The 26,601-nt window shown below is 37.9% G+C and overlaps 2 protein-coding genes across 2 annotated transcripts; both read left to right on the top strand.

Moving 5' to 3' along the window:
- Window positions 1-1,124: 1,124 nt before the first annotated feature.
- Window positions 1,125-21,010, top strand: LOC143751402 (class I histocompatibility antigen, Non-RT1.A alpha-1 chain-like). The gene is made up of 7 exons (XM_077243981.1): window positions 1,125-1,188; window positions 6,098-6,220; window positions 9,131-9,253; window positions 9,991-10,209; window positions 11,763-12,041; window positions 20,417-20,532; window positions 20,843-21,010. The coding sequence occupies exons 1-7, from the start codon at window positions 1,125-1,127 to the stop codon at window positions 20,960-20,962; spliced, it is 1,044 nt and encodes a 347-aa protein (XP_077100096.1). The 3' UTR covers window positions 20,963-21,010.
- A 900-nt stretch (window positions 21,011-21,910) lies between these two features.
- LOC143751414 (zinc-alpha-2-glycoprotein-like) lies at window positions 21,911-25,924 on the top strand. The gene is made up of 7 exons (XM_077243999.1): window positions 21,911-22,226; window positions 22,457-22,699; window positions 22,797-23,063; window positions 23,287-23,565; window positions 23,790-23,906; window positions 24,220-24,291; window positions 25,258-25,924. The coding sequence occupies exons 1-7, from the start codon at window positions 22,172-22,174 to the stop codon at window positions 25,314-25,316; spliced, it is 1,092 nt and encodes a 363-aa protein (XP_077100114.1). The 5' UTR covers window positions 21,911-22,171; the 3' UTR covers window positions 25,317-25,924.
- Window positions 25,925-26,601: the final 677 nt, after the last annotated feature.

Genomic DNA, 26,601 nt, shown 5'->3' with positions numbered 1-26,601 from the left:
TAGAAGCCAAATGTAAAGATTATGTAACCACTAGAAGGCGCTGTGCAACTGTTCATGTCTATGATATTTAAACTTCCCTTGGGTTGTATTAGTGAAGGGACAGGTGGAGGGAACTTATGGTTCTCTTACCATAGATCCACATGCTATTAAAACAAATGTTTTTTTATATGAACAACAAAGCATTGAAACAGAAATTGTTATGTGGACATTGTTCATTTGTTTATTCCAAACTTGCCCTGGCTTATAGGAAAGCCACTACAATTACAAATAAAGTCTCACCTTATTTTTAACAGTTAATAATGTTTATAAAAAAAACATTTATAGTATATATATATATATTTTTTTTATAATTCTGCAGATGGAAAATGTTTTAACTGTGAACCAGAACCACAATTGGATGTCAGAGGAGTAGTTCTAAGTGTGTTTGGACTTGGACTTCTGTGTGTTTTCTGTTTGATTTGTTACTGCATCTGCAAAAGGAAAAAGTCTCATGGTGAGTTATAAATATGCAACACTGTTGCTTTAAATTTCTTGTGTTTAAATATCCTTGTTTTAAAGTCATTTTAAAATGTATGAACTATAAATGGATAGTTTCACGGTATATACTGTGTGACAGTAGAAATATGTGAACTAATAGAGATTTTGATAATTATGATTTTAATTATTTGGGTTGTTTTTGATGGGCACAGACTACAAGGCAAGCCTATAATGAGTGAATGAGAAGTGTGACATCAGTGCAGCTTGACACATTTACAAGAACATAATATCTGTATGTATTCAAGATGACGTTTTTATCCACATTATTTTTTATGTAAGCATGCGTGTGGCACACGGTCATTTGTAACTTGAATGTGCGAGGCTGTCATTCGCTTCATATACATCTCATATAGCTAAACATTTAATTATAATAATCATAAACTCATTGGTTTGTAGCACAAAGTTGAACCATTTACAGCACTTTGTTATTATTTCAGTTTTTACCTATAGATGCTAATGATTCAAAGTCTCGCACATTCACAGAAAATACTTTACATCCATATTGCGAAATAAGATGGTTATATATGTATAATCTACTGTAACTTTTTTTAGATCCTCAGACTACAAGTGTGCACTCTTATGGCTCAATGACTGTTCAGCCACAAGATGATCAGTCAGTAGATGTTCAGTCAGAAGATGATCAAACTGGAGGTACAAACACCAGTGAAGAGGATCTGCTGTGATGGACTGGGATGTGGACAGGTTTATGTGCACTGATGAGAAATTACTCATTTTGGTTCATTCTAAACAGACACAGTATTTCATAGTATTTAAATGGCGGACCGTGGGACATGATTGCGCCATTTTACCGTTTCTACAGATTAAAGTAATCAGCGCGTCGACAAGCGCTGATTACTCACACACACCACAAGCGCTCAGGGTCGTTAGGGTAATATGATCTTTCGCCGCTACATCCGCTTATATTTGTATCTAGAGTCAAACACGCTTAATTCAAGCCCTTCTGCTCCATGCGTGTTGCTTCTCTCTCCCGCTAAATATATAGAGCTGGTAAGTCCCGCCCCTTCCGCTAACCCCGCTGGACCTCTAGGTTGAAAAATCGTCAATGCAAGTGAATGAGAGAAAATAATTATTTTCTAATCCCGTTTGAATTTTGCAATGAATGTGAACATATGTTGTCTGTGAATTTTTTAGATAATTTTTCGTGTAAAGAGTGCTACAATTTAGCGGGTATAATTTTCATACGGTTAGACTTTGTGTGAGAGCACTTTGTGGACTACAACTCTTCGCTGCTTTCGACGCGTTTGATATACGTCACCACCACTAGCACACGGATCCCGCTAAACATGCCTGTGTCTTTGGTGCACTTCACCGCCTTCTTTCAGGGAGACAAACACACAGGCATCTCGATCTAATTCCTTAGATTATCGCACCGTGATTTGTGGAGGGAAAATGTGTTATGCGGTGACGTCACATATGCGACGTGTAGTCTTTCTCGTTATGTCTATTCCACAACTGCTAGCCAAAGAATCATACAATATACTGTCAAACTCGTTACATGAGAAATTATATAAAAAATTCACAGACAACATATGTTCACATTCATGGCACAATTCAAACGGGATCAGAAAATATTTATTTTCTCTCATTCACTTGCATTGACGCTTTTTCAACCTAGAGGTCCACTTGGAGTTTTACGGATGGGCGGGACTTACCAGCTCTATAATGCACCACATGAAGAGCTGGAGATGATGCTGTTATTTTAACAAGAGTTGCAGAAACACAATGAGCAGCAAAATAGAGACCTACTTTTACTAAAACGCTACAGAAAACAAGAATGCAGCGCTAATGCAATTATTTGTATCTGTCATGAAACTCGGACTGTTTAAAGTGGTCATGAACTGGATTTTTTTAATTATATTATAATGTTTCATGAGGTGCACTTTTTTATGCAAAAAACGGTCATAATTTAGAAATACAGCTATTTTCTACCCTGATTTTAGCCTCTTATTTGAACGCTCTGTTTGAAGGGGCACGCCAGTGTAAACGCCCACTGATGCACAACTTTGCTTATGAAATTAGCATTACATGTGGAACCCTCTCAAATACTTTTACTACATTTTTACTATTACCGCTGTCGAAATGAACGGATCTTCAAAATGTTGATTATTGCGTTATATTTATATCTGTCATCATCACATGCAAGGTTGCAGTGATGAGTTGGCCTATTGAGCAGCAGACGACAGACTATTGATCACGTGAATACATTGCAGCACAATTTCGCACTCTCATGAAAGCCTTTCACCATAACTATCAATACAAACACGATGTAAATACAGCAGGAGATTCATTATAGTGTAAGAGCGTCACTATGACGGGAGTTTGGGCAAGTGTCTCCAGGTTATCTTGCGCTGCGTGCTCGACAGCTTCAGCCAATATAAAGACAGCATTCTTTTAAGTAGGCTAAAACATACATGGATTATAAATTATGAATTGAACTGTGATTATCGGTTTAAATATGAAATACGTTACTTACAGTTTGCGGAGTCCTTGCTGGTTCCAGAACAATTGGCACAGGCACAGATCTTTGAGCAAAAGTTTTTGGGCAAAGCCAGTATGGTATTGCAACTAGTTCTCAAAACAGTCGTTGATCAAATGTAAGAAACAGTAAAAAGCATGTCAGCACTGACGTGACTAGTTCGTTGAAAATATAGTGAATCCATTTTTCTCAGACATTGGGATCTTTCAGCAGCTTTTAATGCAAAGATTATGTTTTCCCACATTGCTGTTCCTGGATGTGAACAGCACAACATCTGTGTGGCATTATAAACAACTACTTTAGTTTAGATCTACTCGCTGCTCATCTTCTTGAAATTAGTTAACTTTGTGTTGTGCTCATGATAAGAGGTTTGATTATTAGATTATTGTTTTAGTAGTTTATTACTTTGAGCAAAATATTAAAATGGTCCATACTTTTCTCAACAGTTAAAACATTTCTCATTCGTAAGGCATTCTATGTGCCATGTCTAAATGTAAAACAATAATAATATTAATAATAATTAATAAAATAAATAAAACTAATAAAACTGATCTCACCTTTTTATATTCATGTTGGGAGAATTTTTTTTTTTTTTGGTAAATATTATATTATTATATTATATTATATTATATTATATTATATTATATTATATTATATTATATTATATTATATTATATTATATTATATTATAGGATTCTTTTCTTCTATAAAAGTATGGCTGCCCTGATGGAAATGTATAACTCTTCAAAAAAAGTTTTGAAAAAAAAGGAAATATAGAAACCGGACCTTAATGTCATCACGCTTACTAACTTTGGCCAACGTGATTGGCTGATGGGGGAGGAGTCTCTGTCAGTGATTTAATCATAGAAATTATATTTATTTATTTATTAAAGATAGATTTTTGGTAACATCTGGAACTCGGGTCACCCGAGCTGCCCACAAGTTAGGAGTTTGGAGCTACTTTTAGCCTTAAAATGTTTTGTGAATCCGGCCCCTGTACTTTAATAAGAATGATTAATTCTGGCAGCTTCTGAGGACACTGACTACTGTACAACTGAGTTCATTAAAGGGAATTAAAGGGATAGTTCACCCAAAAATGTAAATTCTGTCAGTATTTACTCTCCCTCATGTTGTTCAATCCCGTAAGACCTTCGTTCATCTTCGGAACACAAATTAAGATATTTTTGATTAAATCTGAGAGCTGGATCACTCCTCCATAGGCTTCTAAGGGATTGAAACTTGCCAGCCCCGAAAAGTTATTAAAAATATTGTTAAAATAGTCCAAGTGACTACAGTGGCTCAATCTTAGGTTTATCAAGCGACGAGAATACAATATAAAAATACAATATAAGAAAACAATTAGCACTTTAAAATAATAATCATTTGTTCAATTAATATAAGGTAGTGGCAAACAAAACTAAAAGTATTTAGCCTTAGCTTAAAAAAAAGTTTCCTTGGAGTTGGTTCCAGATATATGGTGCATACAAACTGTAAACATTGACCAGAAAGCTTATCTCTGTTTTAGGCTGAATAATTGTGATGCACTATATATATATATATATATATATATATATATATATATATATATATATATATATATATATATTAGAACTGGTTGAATAATTTCTTTTAATGTGACATCAGGCTATGTTTATATAAATGATATAATCTCAAATCTCAATCTATATTGCTTTGGAAAATATATACATGCATCTTAAAAACTCTATATTGCCCAGCTCTAGTGTGCATCCAAGCAAAAGTCACAATTACTGTAATTAAAGTTAAAAATGATGATGTCAATAATGCTTTTCTTGTGCAAATATTATTTGGAAATGTAAATAAAGCCATGGGTTATGGAAATAAAGCCAACAATTAATCATTAAAAAAAAAAGGTTTTGTATTCTACTTTTTATTTTGTCATTCTTAATATTTTTACTATTTTAAGTTGTTGATGTTCCATATTTTATTTGGTCATTTTTATGATTTGATCTTTTTGTAAGTTGTCTAAGTTGTTAATGTACTTTTTCTAAATAAAACTTTTATATTTAATTTGTTTGGATGGATTGTCATTTATGAGAACCTGTTATATTTGAGTGAAAAATTATTTTAATTCTTTAGCCATCATTTTGTTGTCTACTAGGCGTTTATATATGTAGTCGTACAATAGCCGTCTAATTGATGACTAGTCTATTCTTGAGGTCTGGTTAGACGTCTATTAGATTTTCACTGACAGCCCAAATTCAGCCTTATTTTAGTCTAGACGTCTGGGCTGTGTTTTGACGGCTATTAGACGTCTTTTAGGCGTAAAATTGTTTGCTGGGGTGCTATGTGCGGTCTGCTTTTAGCCCACCCGCCGAAATCGAGGCAATCATTGCTCTACGCTCAACGGCTTGGCTATAGCCCTGATTTAGACCAGCGAGTAGTATAGCCAAAATAGTCTTACAATTGTTTTTCGCACACTCAGCTTCATGTTTGCTGTCACACATAACATTTCACAATCTACGATATTATTTGACTTGTCTTTAATTTTAAATGAAATAAAAATGCAATTACATTTCTCAACCGCCAGATGGCAACAGCCCCACTGAGACATAACTATTGGCACCGCGAGACTTAATAGTAGAGATCACGGTTCTCGTGATCGCTCCATAAACATTTCCAACATTTTAAAAGAGACAAAGCATTGCATTCACTTACCTGTCGGTCGAAGAGAAGAGGTAAAATAAAGTCCTTTTGTCTGACAAAATGATTGAAAATATCTTGCCTATAGACAAAATTGTGTTTGCTCACTTTTTTATTCTTTTCTCAAAGCGATGGGAATCAAGGTAAGCACTTAAAAACTTAAGGTAAACACTTAATTTGTTTTTTGTGCTTCTTTTCTTTCCGAGTTTTTAGCAGAAATGCGACGTACAAATGTAGGCTAGTCTACTATAGGCCTAAAACATTTGAATTTATTTTTAGGAATTTATTTAGGAAGTCGCCTGTTATTTTACATATCACCTGAAAGAAGAAAATATGTCTCAACCTGTTTTCATTATTGTTTGTGGTTTATATTTTCTTTAGAAAGACATTACCTTCGCTACGAGTTTACAGTCATGACCAAAACAGAGTCATTTCCTGTGTTCAGTGCTGTGTGTGAGTCTGATGATAAACAGATCGCTCACTACAGTAATGAAGAACGAGTCTGTGTCACAGTGTTGGTTTGTGTTTCCCCGGGTGTCCACTAGAGGTCTCTTTCCCTTACTGTCACCATTCATTCTGGAACTGCATTTCCCATGATCCTTTGTCTGTTCTCATCACTCATCATTGCACGCAGCTGTTTCTCATTACATTGTTAAGTTCTGTGTATAAATACCCTCCGTATAAAAAAACGACTCCGTCACGATGAATAGATCCAGCAGTTCGGGATTCCATAACCCTTCTCCTGTGTATGGGGAAGGAAGGGGACCACAGAGAGGAGGTTCGCAGGTCGGGGAGGAAGCGCCTCGACTAAACATTTTTCAATGTTTTAGCTTATGGACCCAGCAAACTGAGGAAGCAGCGGCGGCTAAGGCTTCAGCGAACTCGTCCATCAGAGATGGTGAGTCGTTTCTGGGGACTCTGGCAAAGTTCTCCGGAACTCGGGGAGGTTGCAGGGGAGGAGGTGGTCGACATATTCCACGACACCATTCTCCGCCTTGCCATTCTTCTGATCCGGAGCCGCCGGACTGGTCCAGTACAAGATTCTCACCGCTGGTTCCACCCCGCACAAAAGTCATCATCGCGGGGCTCATCTACCACAAGGTCCTCACCACTGGTCCCGTCCAACACAAGATCCTCGCCACTGGTTCCGCCCAGCACAAGATCTTCGCCGCTGGTCCCGTCCATCATAAAGCCCTCGCCACTGGTTTCGTCCAGCCCAAGGTCCGCCTCACCACTGGTCCTGTCCAGTCCAAAGTCCTCGCCCCTGGTCCCATCTAGTACTGAGGCTGCACCTCGCCATCAAGGACGGAGGAGGAGGAGAAGGGCCTCGTATCTCCCCAACAACCCGGTGGTCCCAAGTCCGGTGGTCTCAGTTCCGGTGGTCCCAGTGCCGGCGGTCCTGAGTCCAGTGGTCCTGAGTCAAGTGTCTGCTGTTCCAGAGCCGGAGCCAGTGTCTGCTGTTCCAGAGCCAGAGCCAGAGCCAGTGCCTGTTCCAGAGCCGGAGCCTGTGTCTGCTGTACCTGAGCCGGAGCCAGAGCCAGTGCCTGTTCCAGAGCCGGAGCCTGTGTCTGCTGTACCTGAGCCAGAGCCAGCGCCTGTTCCTGAACCAGTGTTTGTTTCTGTGTTTGTGTCTGTTCTTGTGGCTGTTACAGTTTTGGTGTCTGTTCCTGAGCCGGAGCCAGTGTCTGTTCCTGAGCCGGAGCCAGTGTCTGTTCCTGAGCCGGAGCCAGTGTCTGTTCCTGAGCCGGAGCCAGTGTCTGTTCCTGAGCCGGAGCCAGTGTCTGTTCTTGAGCCGGAGCCAGTGTCTGTTCCTGAGCCGGAGCCAGTGTCTGTTCCTGAGCCGGAGCCAGTGTCTGTTCCTGAGCCGGAGCCAGTGTCTGTTCCTGAGCCGGAGCCAGTGTCTGTTCCTGAGCCGGAGCCAGTGTCTGTTCCTGAGCCGGAGCCAGTGTCTGTTCCTGAGCCGGAGCCAGTGTCTGTTCCTGAGCCGGAGCCAGTGTCTGTTCCTGAGCCGGAGCCAGTGTCTGTTCCTGAGCCGGAGCCAGTGTCTGTTCCTGAGCCGGAGCCAGTGTCTGTTCCTGAGCCGTGGCCGCCCGAGTGGTCGTCTTCGCCCTGGTCGTCACCGCCATGGCCACCCGAGGGGTCTGCACCGCCCTGGTCGCCCGAGTGGTCGTCGCCGCCCTGCCCGCCCGAGGGGTCTTCACCGCCCTGGCCGCCCGAGGGGTCTTCACCGCCCTGGCCGCCCGAGGGTTCATCACCGCCCTGGCCGCCCGAGGGGTCTTCACCGCCCTGGCCGCCCGAGGGGTCTTCACCGCCCTGGCCGCCCGAGTGGTCGTTTTCGCCCTGGTCCTCACCGCCATGGCCACCCGAGGGGTCTGCACCGCCCTGGTCGCCTGAGTGGTCGTCTTCGCCCTGGTCGTCGCTGCCCTGCCCGCCCGAGGGGTCTTCACTGCCCGGGCCGCCCGAGGGGTCTTCACTGCCCTGGCCGCCCGAGGGTTCATCACCGCCCTGGCCGCCCGAGGGTTCATCACCTCCCTGGCCGCCCGAGGGGTCTTCACCGCCCTGGCCGCCCGAGGGGTCTTCACCGCCCTGGCTGCCCGAGGGGTCTTCACTGCCCTGGCCGCCCGAGTGGTCGTCTTCGCCCTGGTCCTCACCGCCATGGCCACCCGAGGGGTCTGCACCGCCCTGGTCGCCCGAGTGGTCGTCTTCGCCCTGGTCGTCGCCGCCCTCGCCGCCCGAGGGGTCTTCACCGCCCTGGCCGCCCGATGGACTGTCTGCTTCGCCCTGGCCGCCCGATGGACTGTCTGCTTCGCCCTGGCCGCCCGATGGACTGTCTGCTTCGCCCTGGCCGCCCGATGGACTGTCTGCTTCGCCCTGGCCGCCGGCTAAACCATCACCCCCTGTCTCTGTTTCATTTCATGGACCTGGCCCCCCATCCCTCCCCCTGATCCTCCACCGTTCCACCACCCTCCTGGACTCTTGTTTTGTTTGTTTTTTGTGGGTCTTGGAGCGTCTGGTAGCTGCTCCGTAGAGGGGGGGTTATGTCACAGTGTTGGGTTGTGTTTCCCCGGGTGTCCACTAGAGGTCTCTTTCCCTTACTGTCACCATTCATTCTGGAACTGCATTTCCCATGATCCTTTGTCTGTTCTCATCACTCATCATTGCACGTAGCTGTTTCTCATTACATTGTTAAGTTCTGTGTATAAATACCCTGTCTGTGTCAGTCCATGTCACGGAGTCGTTGTTATTCGTCACACCACTTTGGAGGTCTGTGTTCTTGCCTGTTATTGTTTTGATTCTTGTTTATGGATTGCCTTTTGGTTTTGACCCCTGCCTGGACTGGTTTTATGATTTTGGATTACCCAAATAAACTGCTATTGGATCTACCCCTGTTTCCTGTGTGTGGTATCGTGACAGTCTGGATAAGAGAGAATCTGACTGACTGGACCGAAGCTCCTGGAGAACCTCCTGAATCCAGAGACTGGTACCTAGATCAGCTGTCCAAACTTTCAAACTGTCCACTGTTAGCAGAGTGTCCTGGTGAGTGTTTGATTGGGTCGATATGTAGGCCTACAATATTTAATGACAATACATTTTAAATAACTTTTTAAATCGTAATGTTTACAAATCCGATAGTTGTTAGTTAAACGAATAACAAATTAAAAAAACAAATAAATGTATTACGTAATGTAGTGTTTAAAATATTAATATTAAATATAAATAATACATATTAATAGTTTCCTATTTGACTGTATTAAGTGATTGTTATTTTCTTCATGTTCATGTTGTTACAAATATTCAAATAGACACAGACATGATGTCATAATGTAGCCTATACTTAATCAAAAATAAACATTCCAAAGACTTGAACAAGTGAAACATGCATGTCTCTATAAAACAATAAGACATTTAATCAATTAAATATAGATAAAAATAATAATTTGAATATAGATAAAAAATAATAATTTAAATATATTAAATGTATAAACGGCTAAAAAAAATAAAAACAAATGCAACCTTTATACATTTTCTTACTTTCAATTAAATTTAATGCGTTCCTGATGTATAAAAGTATTCTTTTTTTCCACAATATATAATACTGATTCCAAACAGTGTGCGTGTGTGTGTGCGTGTGTGTGTGTGTGCGTGTGCGTGTGTGTGTGCGTGTGTGTGTGCGTGTGTGTGTGCGTGTGCGTGTGTGTGCGTGTGTGTGTGTGTGTGTGTGTGCGTGTGTGTGCGTGTGTGAGTTTCTCATAAGTGTTGTTCTGTGATTGTAGAGCTTCATGTTCTTCAGAGAATAGTTGGCGGTGAACTGGAGAAACTTCCTGATGGAACAAGAAAGAGTCTGAAGAGTTTTAATAATTATGGATATGATGGAAATTATCTAAAGAAACCAAAAGATAAATGGGTTCGTCACACTGGACACAACCAGTTCCTCAAACATTTCCTCAAGACCTGCTCCGACTGGATCTCAAAGTTTAACAACACAATTAACAGTAAGTTCTGATCAGATCAGTGTAATTAGCGCCTGTATTTGTGTGTTCACTGCAAAAAATATTTTCTTGCTTTGTATTTTTGTCTCGTTTCCAGTACAAACTTAAGACGCAAAATAACAGATATTAAGTCATGTTTTCGGAATATATTTCTGCAGAAAAATCCACTTATTTTCCCTTTGAATTAAGTTTATCTTTCCGACCCCATCTGATGTTCTCATTTTATACTGTTTCTCTGTTAGTTCAGAGGTGATTTATCATCATAATCATCACTGGTGAGAACAGGTTCAGAAATACTAGTGATATTCTCATTTGAGTGCATTTAACTTTCTAGGGATTATATCTGTTTGTATCCTTTGCCTTTGCATTGTGAAACACTCTTAATTTGGTCTAAACTAGGAATAAATATAGATGCATATTTGTGTGTGCACGCTCAGAAAAAAAAGGTACAAAAGCTGTCACTAGCTGTACCTTTTCTAAAAGTACACCTTTGTACCTAAAGAGTGCATATTAGTCCCTCAAAGCTACATATACCAAAAGTGCACGTATTAGTACCTTTTTGAAGGGTACTGTCTCAGCGACAGCTTTTGTACCTTTTTTTCTGAGAGTGTGTGTGTGTCCTTTATATCGCTCAGCGCAGAAGTCTTGAGAGTAACTTGTTTAATAGTTAAAGGGGTGGTTGATTATGCTTTCACTTTTCTAACTTTAGCTAGTGTGTCATGTTGCTGTTTGAGCATAAACAACATCTGCAAAGTTACAGCGCTCAAAGTTCACAGCAAAGGGAGATATTTGCTTTTAAAGACATTAAGGACTACAACAAACGGCTGGAAGGGACTGCATGACATTCCTCCCGGGTTAGTGACATCACAAACCCTGATATTTACATAAACCCCGCCCCCGGGACACAATTTATAGATTATCATGACAGAATATGCTAATCAATGACTAAGATAACTACGCATAAGCTACATAAATTCATTCAGAAATGTTGTCTGCATTTTTTCACTTCTTCTTGAGTCTCTCCATCTTTCTGACTTCGGTTTGAACATAAAAGGCTAAAAGTTTTTAAAAATTTCAGTATATGTCGTTGTGAGGTAAAAGGACACCAGCTGTTGAAGCTCCGCCCCCTGTGCCGGGAGCAGCAGCTCATATGCATTTAAAGGGACAGACACAAAACGAGGCGTTTTTGCTCATCCTCAAAAAATGGCAACTTTAAAATGCTGTATAAAAATGTCCTTGGGGTATTTTGAGCTAAAATTTTACAAACACACTCTGGGGACATCAGGAATTTATTTTACATCTTGTGAAAAGGGCATTACCACCCCTTTAAAGTTTATACTGTCACAATTAATTACATGGCAGTAGTTATTAGATTATGAAGAATAAATTATTAAAGGAATAATCACCCAAAATATAAATTACAAATGAACTTGTCTTCTGTGAAACATAAAATGGGATTTTAAAAAAAAGAAAAAATTCACAGCACAGAAATCACAGAGATGAAACCAAATTCTTTGTAAATGTTTGTTTGTCAATTGCATTATTTTCTTCTCCAGCATCTCCAGATGTTCATGTATTTGCGACGAAAGTTCCTGGTGATCGAAGTAAGCTAAATCTGGTCTGTCTGGCCACTGGTTTCTACCCCAGAGATGTTCAGATGAACATTAGATTGAACAGAATTAATCTTGAGAATCAAACATCTTCTGGAATCAGACCAAATGGTGATGAAACCTTTCAGATGAGAATCAGTGTGAAGATCGACAGAAACCATGAAGGATCTTACGACTGTCTGGTCACTCACAGCAGTCTGACAGAACCAGCTTCAAAAAAGTGGGGTAAAAATCCATCATAAATTGTCACTAACAATGTTGTAGCAAGAGAACATGATAATAAAAACAATTACTGTAGAAGCCAAATGTAAAGATTATCTAACCACTAGAAGGCGCTGTGCAACTGTTCATGTCTATGATATTTAAACTTCCCTTGGGTTGTATTAGTGAAGGGACCATGGCGGGAACACATGGTTCTTAAAGGGATAGTTCACCCAAAAATGTAAATTCTGTCAGTATTTACTCTCCCTCATGTTGTTCACCCCCGTAAGACCTTCGTTCATCTTCGGAACACGAATTAAGATATTTTTTATGAAATCTGAGCGCTGGATCACTCCTCCATAGGCTTCTAAGGGATTGAAACTTGTTCCCCGAAAAGTTATTTAAGACATCGTTAAAATAGTCCAAGTGACTACAGTGGCTCAATCTTAAGTTTATCAAGCGACGAGAATACTTTTTGTGCGCAAAAAAACAAAAATAACGACTTTATTTCAACTCTTCATGTCCTTCTCTGTGCCTCGAGTCAGTTCACTAGTGTAACAGTGCAGCGCTTCTGTGTTGTACGTCACACGTATCACACACATGACCAGCGTCGGCCAATAGTGAGCCTACGTGTGACGTAGGGTAGACTGCGTACAGTTGAGACACCTCAAATAACTTGCGTGCGCAGCAAGCACAAGTTGTGATTTTTGCTGTGCACATGTGTATTAGTGTCCTCTTTGATCGTGGGTAATTTGAACAACGGACGCATCTCCGATCTTAAGATATCGGCAAAAAAATTTTTCTAAGATAAGACTTTCACTTCACCATGCACACTCCACAATGAGGAGCTTATTATCCTTATGTGACTGTTAAACGTAACTGGTGTCGTCACAAACGTTATTCTGTGCCCTTAAAACTGGCATATTTCATGATATTGTGTCATGCAAGGTCAATGCAATATCAAGAGAAATGTGCGAGGTGGCCGGCGGGGTAAGTTGAGACACACGTGTATCTGTACCCGTGATAGATTTCTATTTAGTTGTTCAGTGTTATGATTAATAACAGGTTAAACGTCGTAATTAGCCAGCATAGGACGCAAATAAAATTTGATATTTGTGATATTTAAACTGTGTATTATTAATTAATATATTGTTCCTGTTTTATACATTTTAACCAGTGCTAATTTAAATAAAATTAATGCATTTAAATGGATGAATAAACAAACATGTTGCTCAATTGTTATTTTCTTTATTTGTCTTTATTTATTATATTTGTAATGAACGGTTAGTTACCTTTACATGATTAAAAATGGATGTCTCAACTGTAGTCTACCACGTATGGGTACAGTTGAGACAAAAAGCACCTTATTTTCATGAGCTAATTGTGGACAATATAAACTACTTATGGGTATTATTGATTGATAATATCTTAGTCAACAAGCTAATGAAATGTCATGTGGAAATTCACTTATTTTCAGTAGCTATCTATTTTTGTGTGAAACATTAAAATGCAAAAAGTGTCTCAACTGTACTCAGTCTACCCTACAACACAGAAACACTACACTACTTTAACTATTTTAATGATGTCTTTAATAACTTAATTCGTGTTCTGAAGATGAACGAAGGTCTTACGGGGGTGAACAACATGAGGGAGAGTAAATACTGACAGAATTTACATTTTTGGGTGAACTATCCCTTTAATATAGATCCACACACTTTTAAAATGGTAAGAATTTATTATTATTATTATTATTATTATTATTATTATACAAACAACAAAGCATTGAAACGGACATTGCTGGAATTGTTTATTCCGAACGTTGAACATCTTAAATCCTTGCCATGGCTTAAAGGAAAGCCACCACAATTACAATTAAAGTCTCAACTCATTTTAAACAGTTCATAATGTTGATAAAAACATTTATAAGGAGTTTTTATTTATTATTTTTGTAATTCTGCAGATGGAACATGTTCTAACTGTGAACCAGAACCACAATTGGATGTCAGAAGTGTAGTAGGAGGTCTGCTTGGACTCTGGACTCTTGGACTTTCTCTGATTTGTTGCTTCATCTACAAAAGGAGAAGGTCAGATCGTGAGTTATAAATATCAACATTTATCTCTACACACAGGTATCTCCACATCACATTCATTTTCTTTCTTTGTGCAAAGAGAGTTGGACAAATAAAATCAAATTCCAGTCCACACTGCAGGTACAGACACAGGATCAGCCGTGATGGACTGGGATGTGAACAGGTTTTTTATAGGCACTGATGAGAAATTACTCATTTTCTTTCATTCTGGCTCCGTTCTGAAAAAAAAGTTGTGTTTGTTCTTGATTTTGTTCCTTTAGCTGTTTCTAATCTGCATCACTGTACTTTAAGAAGAATGCTTAAAGGAGTCCTATTATGCTTTTTTTCACTTTTCCGACTTTAGTTAGTGTGTAATGTTGCTGTTTGAGCTTAAAAATGATCTGTAAGGTTACAAAGCTCAAAGTCCACTCCAAAGAGAGATATATTATTTCACAGAATACACTTTCCAAAAACTAAAAAAAAATGGCTCGTTGGGACTACAACGGAGTCATGAAAAAATCGGATATGGTCAAAAAAGACTTGCAGTGTAAATGCGGCCTAGTAGAAAAGAAAGTGTTGTCGCTGTCAAAGTGACGCTGTTTTTCCGATCTCATTTTTTGATCTTCCTAAGGCTGACGAACTTAGAGTGGTCAAAATTTATTTTAAACACTGTTCCTGAACATTAAAACCAAAATGTGTATCTGTGTGCTGCATATTTTATTAAGAAAATGTTGTTTTTTGTTGCTTTTCCACCAAACAGGGCTTTCTAAAACTTCTGTCATTGGTTGGACAAATAACCCTGCCCCCAAACTTATAGCATTGGTTGAGTCAGAAATTGACTCAAATAGATGTCACACACACACACACACACATTTCAGGACGTCAAACTACAGAGCTTGTAATTATTTCCAGATATCCAGGTTCAAGTTACAGACAAATTATATTTTAAAAAAACAATGTTTTGATATGGATTTTAATATTTAAAAATCCCTACTTAAGGATTCAGATTCACAGAATTATTGATGCATTTTTGCAAATGGGTGAGATAGAGGGAATTATTATTCTGACATTTTATACTTTATCGAGGGATAGTCAGTCAATCCTGTTCCTCACACATTATACTTGTATATTTTGATGTCCAGTCCCTGTGTACATGTAAAATCACAATAAGACATTGAATCACATTTCTTATCAAAACTGATGTTGACTGATGTCTCCTCAAATGACTGCATGTACAAAACATCTCAACTGAAATTACTGTTTTTTTTGTCTATTTTTACTCTGCAGTCAATTTTGCTGTATACTATAAAACGTATATGCAGTAGTAGACCCAAAGTGTGTAACAAAGTTGTATAATCTTAAGTTTATCAAACGACGAGAATACTTTTTGTGCGCAAAAAACCCCCAAAATAACGACTTTATTTCAACTATTCATTTCCTTCTCTGTGGGCGTCGAGTCAGTTCACTAGTGTAACAGCGCAGCGCTTCTGTTGTTGTACGTCACACGCATCACACACACACATGACCAGCGTCGGCCAGTAGTGAGCCTACGTGTGACGTACAACACAGAAGCGCTGCGCTATCACACTACGTGAACTGACTCGAGGCCCACAGAGAAGGAAATGAATAGTTGAAGTAAAGTCGTTATTTTTGTTTGTTTTTGCGCACAAAAAGTATTCTCGTCGCTTGATAAACTTAAGATTGAGCCACTGTAGTCACTTGGACTATTTTAACGATGTCTGTAATAACTTTTCGGGGAACAAGTTTCAATCCCTTAAGAACCCTATGGAGGAGTACACAACATATATCGCTATAGTCCACACACTGAATTTAAAACACAGTTTGTATCATTTATTGTATGTTGTATCTCTGTATTTTCTGCTGTTACTGGCAGGAATTATGATGAGGGAAATAATTAAGGTGCAAAATTATTTGTAAATATTTACTATTTTCAGCACAAGGATCTGAGAATTGTTTTTAGATTTAAGATTTACATTTGTAGTTTTATAAAAAAAAAAATTATCTTCAAGTGTTTTAAGCTTCACAGAGTTCATGTTTAAAGTCTACAGGTTGAATTTATGTAATGATCTTTGTTATAAATCTTGTCAGTTTATTTGTCTGTATGTTTTAAGTATTCACTGTATGTTTTAATCTGTAATGTTGCATTAATACCTGTGTGTCCCTATAGTGTTGCTGTAGTTCATATGATCATGATAACAGAGTTGGCAATGCCATTGTTTGATTCCCAGAGAAAACATGTCTGTCAAATAAAGCTTGAATACTTTGTAAGTCTCTTTGATAAAAGTGTCTGACAAATGCATAAATTTGCCTCTTTGGACAATGTGTTGTGTTTAATGTGCAATAAAATAAACAAATGTCTTGAACTATCCCTTTAATGAGTGTGTTTATGCACTGGAAATGGTGTAACATGCATGGTAGAAAGATATTCACCGATATCAGTTCATGAAAGCAGCGAAAACATCTATTGAAACAACGAATGTAGGCTACCATATGCAGGTAGCCGTTAGAAATGTTGGGCCCTATGAAAGAATATGGGGCCCCCTACTTCACCCATTACATTAATAAAATCGAACTCTGGGGACCCCAAAAGTGTGTGGGCCCTTAGAATCGTCCTAAATTCCCCCCCTGACCATATGATCTTGAAGTGTGTGAGTTCACTAAACAGGACGGCAAAAGTGCTACAAGAATCCTCATCAGATGATGATGATATTATGGTACTGTTTTCACTCGGTGTGTTTGAGCAGGTAAACACGAGCTGACTGAGAAAACGAAAGTGTTTAAGAAGCTTGTCATTCGGCACAGTGACTCAACACTAGAGACGCTCATCTGTAATCTATAGGACGCGAGTCTAAAATAGTATAAATGGTTCTTGTCTAAAAACATGTTCTTTATAGTGGTGGTTTGGCTTATATTTCACCCTTTTCTAAGCGATGCGCATCAAGATGAGCACAAAGGTAAGCACATTAGTTTTACTTCTGATGCGCAGCAGTTTATTAACAAATAGCCTAGCTATATAAACGTTGAATTTATTATTAGGCTATATTATATTATATGTTATTATTTATTATGATCAATTATTCGCCTTAGCCGGGTATCAACACGCGTTCGTTCATTCAGTAGTCTATTTGTTCGCTGAAAGTGATGATGGCTATGAGTGTCAGGGAATCTGACGAAAATCATCCCGCAAGTAGCTACGGGAGACGCGTTTTATAAACGCACGTTAAGTACCAGTTAACGGTAACGCATTAGCTGACCACTTTTGTGGTCGGATCACCGAAAAGCATCTTAATGCAGATGGAAACAGCCTCTCTTCCACTCGCCGAGATCCGGGAGAGGTGGGATGTGTATAGTGCCTTGTTTGTAGTGATGGGACGGTTGATACAAGGACTCCGACGCAGTTTTCAAAGCACTATTATATCACACACTGTAGGCCTACCGATGCTTATCGAAAACTCAATGAGTTGAGTAAAGTTGGCAATAAATTCACAGATTCGAACTTCCCGGGTCAATAACTCCTCAACTAAATGTTCTTAATACACAAATGTCACCTCTTTTTAATCGTAGCCTAGTAGTAAGGTAGACAAGCAGCTACAAGCTAATTTTCCTCGAAACGAGCTTTCCTTCGCAGTGGATCAAATACATTGATCTCTATGCGCAGGCTGAGAGACAGATCCGAAGGGACCGTCTGCAAAGTGCAAACCCCGAAAAGCGTTACTACGAAAACAGTCAATAACTTCACTGTCACACACTATAGTGTTACCAAATTCAGTTGGCACACCACTGCTGTCCTGATGGTTATACTACAACACTTATTTTGGGGAAAAATATTTTTGCATAATTTTTATGATTTATATTTATGGAAAATATTCAATAACTTCACTGTAATTCACTGTATTGTTGCAAAATTCAGTTTACACATCACTGCTGTCTTGATGGTAATACTACAACACTTATTTTGGAAAAAAAATATTTGTGCATATTTTTTATGATTCATAATTCTGAAAAATATTCAAAAACTGTTATGCACTGCATTAATGTCTTATTCAAATACATCACCGATGGACAGTAATCTTCACATAGGCCTACTATAATTTATGTTATTGATCAACATGTGAATGAATCTGTCAACCAGACTAGACATGACACGAGTTGTGTTCTCATTGGCAAATGAATTTAGATGAGATTAGAGAGAAATGTATTGATCCCACACTTGTATAGGGAGAGCGGCGTAACGTAACGCTTTTTGACTTACTCAGTTTGTGTAAATCTACTTAGAGTGTTTATTTTTTCCCCCATTAATTTACCACATGTCTAGTACAATTATGTGGTTTTGCTTTTTTTAATACAGTATATGCTTTTTCTTGATATACCCTGAAAGAATGGAAGTGAAATGTGACAACATGCCCCGTAGGTGGGGTACACTGTAACATCAAGGCAAGGCAAGGCAAGGCAAGTTTATTTATATAGCACATTTCATACACAATGGTAATTCAAAGTGCTTTACATAGAAGAAATTAAAATAATCAAAAGAAATCAGAATAATTAAAACAGTTTAGAATAAAAGATAAAATACAGAAATCAGAATAATTAAAACATAAAATAAAATACAGTGCAAACAGTCGGACGAACAGTGGCACAGTGCTCATTCAGTAAATGCACAGTTAAACAGATGTGTTTTGAGTCTGGATTTGAATGTGACTACTGTAGAAGCACATCTGATCTCTTCTGGAAGCTGGTTCCAGCTACGGCTGGCATAGTAGCTAAAAGCAGACTCGCCATGCTTAGAGTGAACCCTTGGTGTTTCTAGCCGATGTGATCCTAATGATCTGAGTGATCTGTTGGGTTTATATTCAGTGAGCATATCTGCAATGTATTGAGGTCCTAGGCCATTGAATGATTTATATACCAGTAATAATACTTTAAAATCAATCCTAAATGTAACTGGCAGCCAGTGTAAAGACCTGAGGACTGGTGTGATGTGTTCATATTTTCTGGTTCTGCTCAGAATCCTAGCAGCAGCGTTCTGTATGAGCTGCAACTGTCTTATGGTCTTTTTGGGAAGGCCAGTGAGAAGTCCATTACAATAATCCACCCTACTGGTGATGAAAGCATGCACAAGTTTTTCTAAGTCTTGACTGGAAACAAAGCATCTAATTCTTGCAATATTTTTCAGGTGATAATATGCTGATTTAGTTATTGCTTTGACATGACTACTGAAACTAAGGTCTGACTCTAGATTCACACCAAGATTCCTGACTTGATTTTTAGTTGTTTGACCCCTAGACTGAAGGTATGCGTTCACCTTGAGAACTTCATCTTTGTTTCCAAACGCAATGACTTCAGTTTTGTCTTTGTTTAACTGAAGAAAGTTTTGGCACATCCAATTGTTTACTTCATCAATGCATTGGCAAAGGAAGTCAATAGGGCTGTAATCGTTAGGCGATAGGGATAAGTAGAGCTGTGTGTCGTCTGCATAGCTATGGTAAGCGATTTGGTTCTTTCTCATTATTTGGCTCATTGGGAGCATGTACAGGTTGAATAGGAGTGGCGCAAGAATTGAGCCTTGAGGGACTCCGCATGTCATGGATGTCCACTCAGACTTATGGTCTCCTATACTGACCATGATTATAATGCTATCTGACCTAATAAAAATAATATACAAGACAAACTAAAATATTTTCTCAATAAAATACAATTATTAACTTCTTCATGTAAAATAATGGCAATTTCTGATAATTAAAAACAAACTAATTGTTGAGAGTCTCAATTTGATTTGATGAAAGCCTCGGTTTCCCGTCACTAGTGTCTTGTTCAAACACACACACTTGCTGTCTTTGCACTTGACCACTTGTCTACTTGCATGACGTATTTCCTCTATTTGGCCCAAGTGTTCAAGCAGGCGTAAAGACTGCAAGTGTGTGTTGAACTTTTGATTACTCGATGGGACACACTTATAGTCTTGCAAAAAATGCAGGTGTTTACAGAGCTTTTATTTATTATATTTTCAATAGCTATATATATATATATATCATGATGTCATCAATGTTTTTTTAAGAATATGAAGACCACTTTTTTTTCAAGCACACAGCAACAAATCATTTGGAAATATTTATTTGATCATTTCAGTCCCAATTCATTTTTGAGTGAATAATGTGCAGAATGAGCTTTGTACAGTAACACTGCTTCTGCATGTATAACATATGAAACTATATACAAGTCAGTGCTATTAATATTGCTTTCCACAAACAATTAAAGTGCCTTTATTCACTCTAACATGTTAAATGCATTTATAATGTTTTTATTCCACAGACGGAACCAGTGTTGACGGTGAAACAGGACCTGAATGGCGTTTTATAGCAGGAGTCGCAGGAACTGTGGTTGCAGGCCTTGGGTTATTGTGTTGGCTTTGTTTAAAAATGCAAAAGGTGAGTTAGATATCCAACATGATCAGTATCTTGTTTTGAATCATCCTTGTTTAAAATACATCTTAAAATGCATGAATCAGGGATGGACAGATTGACAGTATATACTGATGGCAGAAACATCTGAACTAATAGACATTTTGATGATGGAATTTGATGATGATTTTTATTATTTGTTTAAAATGACTCTAGTGGCTGTAAGATTAATGCATTAACGTCTTGAATCCTGCATGTACTCAAAGCGGATATGTGTGTGTATTCATTCTATGCTAAGTGTTTATAAACCTCTACTTTATCTTCTGTTTCTCTATAGGTTCACAGTCAAAATGCTGTAGAATCACTGACTTCTTCAGTCCCGAATCCTGACACTGAACAAGCTGCCAATAGTCTGGTCAACTATGAGACAGGAGTCGCACTTCTTACTGGGATCTGAGTAGTCTCATCTCTGTCGTCGTCTTAATGCACAGATCACATCAAAACAACATATTTTTGCATTCGCTTTAGACACCATCCGACGTCTGTGCTTACATTAATCCCCGCACAAAATGATTCTATTGGGGATCGATTTACTATGCGACATTGAGACTCAGGTTTTTAATTATTTATGGATAAGTTAAAAGCTGCAATCTGCACAAAAAAGTCAGCAAATTTAAATGATTTTTATTTATTTAAATGATTTATTTATAGTAATAATAATTATTTGCATTAATAATTAACGTTTAGTTCTCATGTTTTTAGTATGACATGAATATATACTTTTTTTATGATTTGTGCATTGATTGCAAGCAATCCGAGGCAGATCTTCATATTTACTTGTAAAATGTGAAGATTAATTTCTATTGCTCTGATTGATTTTAAAGTGTTTGGCCCCTGAAATGGGTGACATTACCTGAGCAGTTGAGTTTATACATGGTAGAAAATGTATGCAAGAACACACATTTATTGCATAAGCAAATGTTTCAAATGCATAGTTAACTTCTTTGACTTTCTGATTGCTACTAAGCAGAATGTGAAAGCACAATCTTAACAACAACTCTGCAGTAAGAGTATGTGGTTTATCTGTCAATCAGATGCATGTGTAAGTCACACTCATTACTAGCACAATACTACAGTATATATAACAGTAGGCTCTTGTCATTTACGTTCAGAATTGTCATTGGACAGTGGAAAGGTAAAACTGTTGCATTTTATTTGAAGTGAAAATAAAATTTCTTCCTATCAACGCACAGAGCTGCTCCGTCAATATTTCATGCTTGAGGAGAGCAGTAAATCATTTTTATTTTGAATTCCATTGACTGTGATGTTCAGTTTGTCTTTGTTGTTTATTTCTCTGCATCACGGAGGTCATCAGGGGGGCTGATAAGGATGATTCTGATTGGCTGAGACTCGTCAAGAGGCGTGTCCAGTCCCTTTACCTACGGAGAATTTGGATATATTTATAACTTTTCCTCGAGGATTAAAAACGAAAGTGTGAAACCGAAAGTTCATCGCGCAGCCAGTGAGCTCACGTGACGCTCAATACCCCCGGCAAAGACGAGATTACCTTTTACTTTAATGTAGATCAGTTCAAGGAGCTCGTATGAAATTTAAAAGAACGAAATGGACGGTTGATAGTTTTTAAGCATTGTCTGTGTAGACAGGAATGTTTTTGCTTGTTGTTTTATTTTTCCCCTCTTTATTTAGCGATGGGCAGCAAGGTAAGAACACGGTTTATTAGTTTCAGACGATCGACAGCAACAATTGCGACCTACAAATTAATTTTCAAACATGAATAGTTTTAAATATAATGTAAACTAAAATACAGTTTTTCAGTATACTTTATAGTAGTGTTTGTTTTCATGTTTTAAGTAAGTTTTATTCATCATTTGTCAATCGTTTAACATGTTGTCATAGCTTGTGTTTATACTGTAGGCCTATGTTTTCTCAGAGAAACACTTCCTGCATTACAAGTTTACAGCCCTTCCCAAAGCAGACACATTCCCAGAGTTCAGTGCTGTGTGTGTTTATGACGACAGACAGATTGTTCACTACAATGCTAAAGATCGACTCTGGGTCAGAGAGAGTCTGACTGTAGACTCGACCAAATCTCCGTCAAATCCTCCTGTTTCTAGAGAATGGTTCATTCGTCAACTGCACACACTGTCCAACTGCTCAAACTCACTGTGTTCTGGTGAGTCTAATGCTTTACTTATCAATTATCAGATGTGTTATGAAACGGCATATTCATCTACAATATGTTTCTCATGAGTGTTGTTCTGTGATTGTAGAGCTTCATGTTCTTCAGAGAATAATTGGCTGTGAACTGGAGAAACTTCCTGATGGATCAGTGAATCTGACTGTCTTTGATGATTATGGATTTGATGGAGAAGATTTTATATCCTTTAATTATGACACTGGGCAGTGGATTGATAAAAGCCCCAAAGCCAAAGAAACCAAAGATAATTGGAATCGTCACACTGGACGAAACCAGTTCCTGGAATATTACCTCAAGACCTGCAGTGACTGGATCTCAACGTTTCACAGCACTAAAAAGAGTAAGTTGTGTGTGTGTGTGTGTGTGTGTGTGTGTGTGTGTGTGTGTGTGTGTGTGTGTGTGTGTGTGTGTGTGTGTGTGTGTGTGTGTGTGTGTGTGTGTGTGTGTGTGTGTGTGAAATATAAAATATAAAAATATAAAAATATATATAATATAATAATAATAATATAAATACTATAAAAAATCATTTTATTATGATGATTTTATGCTTCTTTCTTCTCCAGGTTCTCCAGATGTTCGTGTCTCTGTGAGTAAATCTGCTGATGATGAAAGTAAGGTGGTTCTGGTCTGTCTGGCCACTGGTTTCTACCCCAGAGATGTTCAGATGAACATTAGATTGAATAGAATTAATCTTGAGAATCAAACATCTTCTGGAATCAGACCAAATGCTGATGAAACCTTTCAGATGAGAATCAGTGTGAAGATCGACAGAAACCATGAAGGATCTTACGACTGTCTGTTCATTCAAAGCAGTCTGACAGAACCAGTTACAGTAAAGTGGGGTAAATATCACCATAAATAGTCTTGAGTGAATATGAGCAGAATGAGCTGTGTACAGTAACACTGCTTTTGCATAAATAGTATGAAACCTAAATTCAACTATTAATAACAGGAGAACATGGACATGATAAAGATACAATGGGTTATTGTTGCTGGTCACAATTGTTTCAGTTCAAAAATGTATAATGATTAAGCAATAATGTTTTTTTTATTCTTTAACCTGCAGATGGAAAATGTATTGACTGTAAAATGCCTCGAAGGCATATTATAACAGGAGTAATTGTAGTTGTAGGGATTCTCCCTTTTTTTTGTTGGATAATCTACCAACTGAAAAGGGTCTATGGTGAGTTATAAATATTTAACATGATCGTTGTTGCTTTAAATGTCTTTAAATAGCCCTGTTTTTAAATAGCCTTGTTTTAACAACATTTTTGTGTTTTAACAACATTTTTATACAATGAAAGTGAAATTATGTGAATGGATAGTCATTTTCATAAGGATTATTTGCATGCATTTGAGATGTATTTGTTAGGCTTACAAACTAAAGTAAGATTATCCATAAATGAGAAGTGTGACATCAGTGCAGCTCGATGTGCATACAGATAATATCTGTATGTATTTAGAATTACGTTTTTATAAAATCTGCTTTCTCCTAGGTCGGATTAACAGTGATGATGTTGATGATGTTGATGATGATGATGATGATTCAATCGCAAGCCATACTGCAGGTAAAGACCCCTAGTTGATGTGATCAATAGAAATGAAATAGTTTTCATTTCATCGTTCCTTTTGAACAGGCATTGGGTCTCATGCACTAATAATTGCATGGATTATTCAAGCCCGATGTTAATCATCTGCATAAAACACGCCTTATGAAAAATAAGTTTATTCAAGTGTACTATCTGTATACTACTTTTAAACTAAAAATAAGTATACAGTTCAGTCAACGTTTTATGTACTTCTCAGAAATATACTTGAAATTGCACTTTTTTATACTTGATTTATAAAGGTATTTTTTCAGAAAGGAAGTTTACTAATACATTGATATTAGTATATGTGATGTATTGTATGCTTGCAAGTTTTGCTTTTGAGATGTAGTAGCCATAGTGCTGGGAATGTTTGGGCAGATTAAAAATACAGAGTAAAGTTGTGGTCCAAAGACAGATATTCTGTCTCACGTTTATTCTTTTGAATCGATACATCACAGTATACTTCCTAGATAAAGTATACTTAACATATACTTGAACATTACTTAAGTATACTTAATCAAATTAGCTTGAAGTATACTTATTTTTCGAAAGATGATTTTTGTGTACGTGTGGCTTCAGTTGTTCCTACATTTTTTCGTAAGTTTAGAATAAAATTTAGAATGAAAGTGATGAATCATGATTTGTTTGTGAAAACATTCGGACGCAGATCCGTGTATACACATGATTAGTGAATGAGACTCATAACTCTTACGTTCCAGCTCTGTTTTGCAAAAAAGTAGTTTGTTTTAGGTTTTCATTTTTGTTACTTCAGCCGTTTCTAATCTCTGACAACTCTATTTTAGTAAGAATACTTAATCATGACGGTCATGTTCCTTTTAATTAGATGAAATATGACACTGTACTGATCTTTTTACATTTGACAGTTTCTTCAATGTTTCAAACGCTCAAGAACACATAATATGTGTTATATGTATGTTGTTTCAGTAATCAGAGGCAAACCGGTGAAAAGGAGCCCTCGCAATAGGAGGGGTCTGAAGTGCTGAGGACCACCTCCATAATTCTACCTCATATTTTATTTTCTAATCAAGTATAATGTATAAAATGATTTTAAAAATGCATAAAACATCTAACGTTGATTTGTGATGTTTGAATAGTGTTGTGATGGGTGATAATGAAAGGGTTAGTTTTGTTTCTGGATGGTTATACACAGAATTATTCATATTGATTTGGATAAAAGCTTAACCCTCTGGTATACTGTTTGGTCGGGAGTTACACGTGTACTGTATTTGTATGAAATTAATGTGTTTTATTGCACTTCAACAATACTTTTTTTCTCTAATATATTTTATATTGGTGGGTTCATGGTACTACAGTATGCTTATGATACACATGTGCAATATAATAAGTAAATCTGTCTTGTGTTTATTTATTGGACATCGTCACTTAGACTTTTCTCTCAGCTCATGTGAATACATGTGTTAGCCAAAGAAAATAATATATTAACTTTCAAAAAGAATGGCAGAAAATTTAAAATGATTTAAATTGAATGATAAGAATACATTTTCAACATTGAGTGTTGAATTAAATAACCAATTAAGAATGTTTATGAATGAAAAGCAAAAATATGAATAAACAAAAACAGTTGACCCCACCATCGCTACATCTTTCTCATGTAAACAAACAAAAAAACACATCTGTCAATATTTCATGGATGAGGAGAGCAGTGAATCATTTTGATTTAGATTTCCATAGACTGTGATGTTCAGTTTGTCTTTGTTGTTTATTTCTCTGCATCATGCAGATGTGATGATGATCAGATTGAGCTTCTCATGTCAATAACAGACCATGACAGCAGTAAATGATTCTGTGAGTGTGTTATTCTGAATGTGTGTGTGTTTAAGAGCCGACGGCTCATGAAGACACCGCTGAGACTCACAGGCGTCAGTTTTACTGTGTGATTTGAGTGTTTTTGACCAGCGGGAAACTGATGAACGTCATTTACACACAAACAAAAGATGAACCGCTTTTACGCTGTCATTAAAACACTCTACACATGAGCTTTATGTGCTCGTGATCACAGCAGCACGGACTACAAAACTACTTCCTGTCTGGAGAAGGACTTTGATTGGACACTGAGGGCGAGGGTAGCAGAGGCTTCTGGGAGATTTCAATTATAAATGCCAGAAGATAAAATAAATACAAAAGTAATGCATGTTACTTATTTGAAATGATGGTGTTACTTGGAAAAAGTAACACATTATTTTAACATTAATTTAAAAATAACAACATTTTAAACCAGCCTAAGCTGAGTTTCTGGTCTGTTAGACT

The sequence above is a fragment of the Siphateles boraxobius genome, unplaced genomic scaffold (assembly GCF_051911475.1).
Source record: "Siphateles boraxobius isolate OS27281-9 unplaced genomic scaffold, OSU_SipBor_1 256, whole genome shotgun sequence".
Lineage (NCBI taxonomy): Eukaryota > Metazoa > Chordata > Actinopteri > Cypriniformes > Leuciscidae > Siphateles > Siphateles boraxobius.
This window is presented reverse-complemented; position numbering and strand designations above follow the sequence as displayed.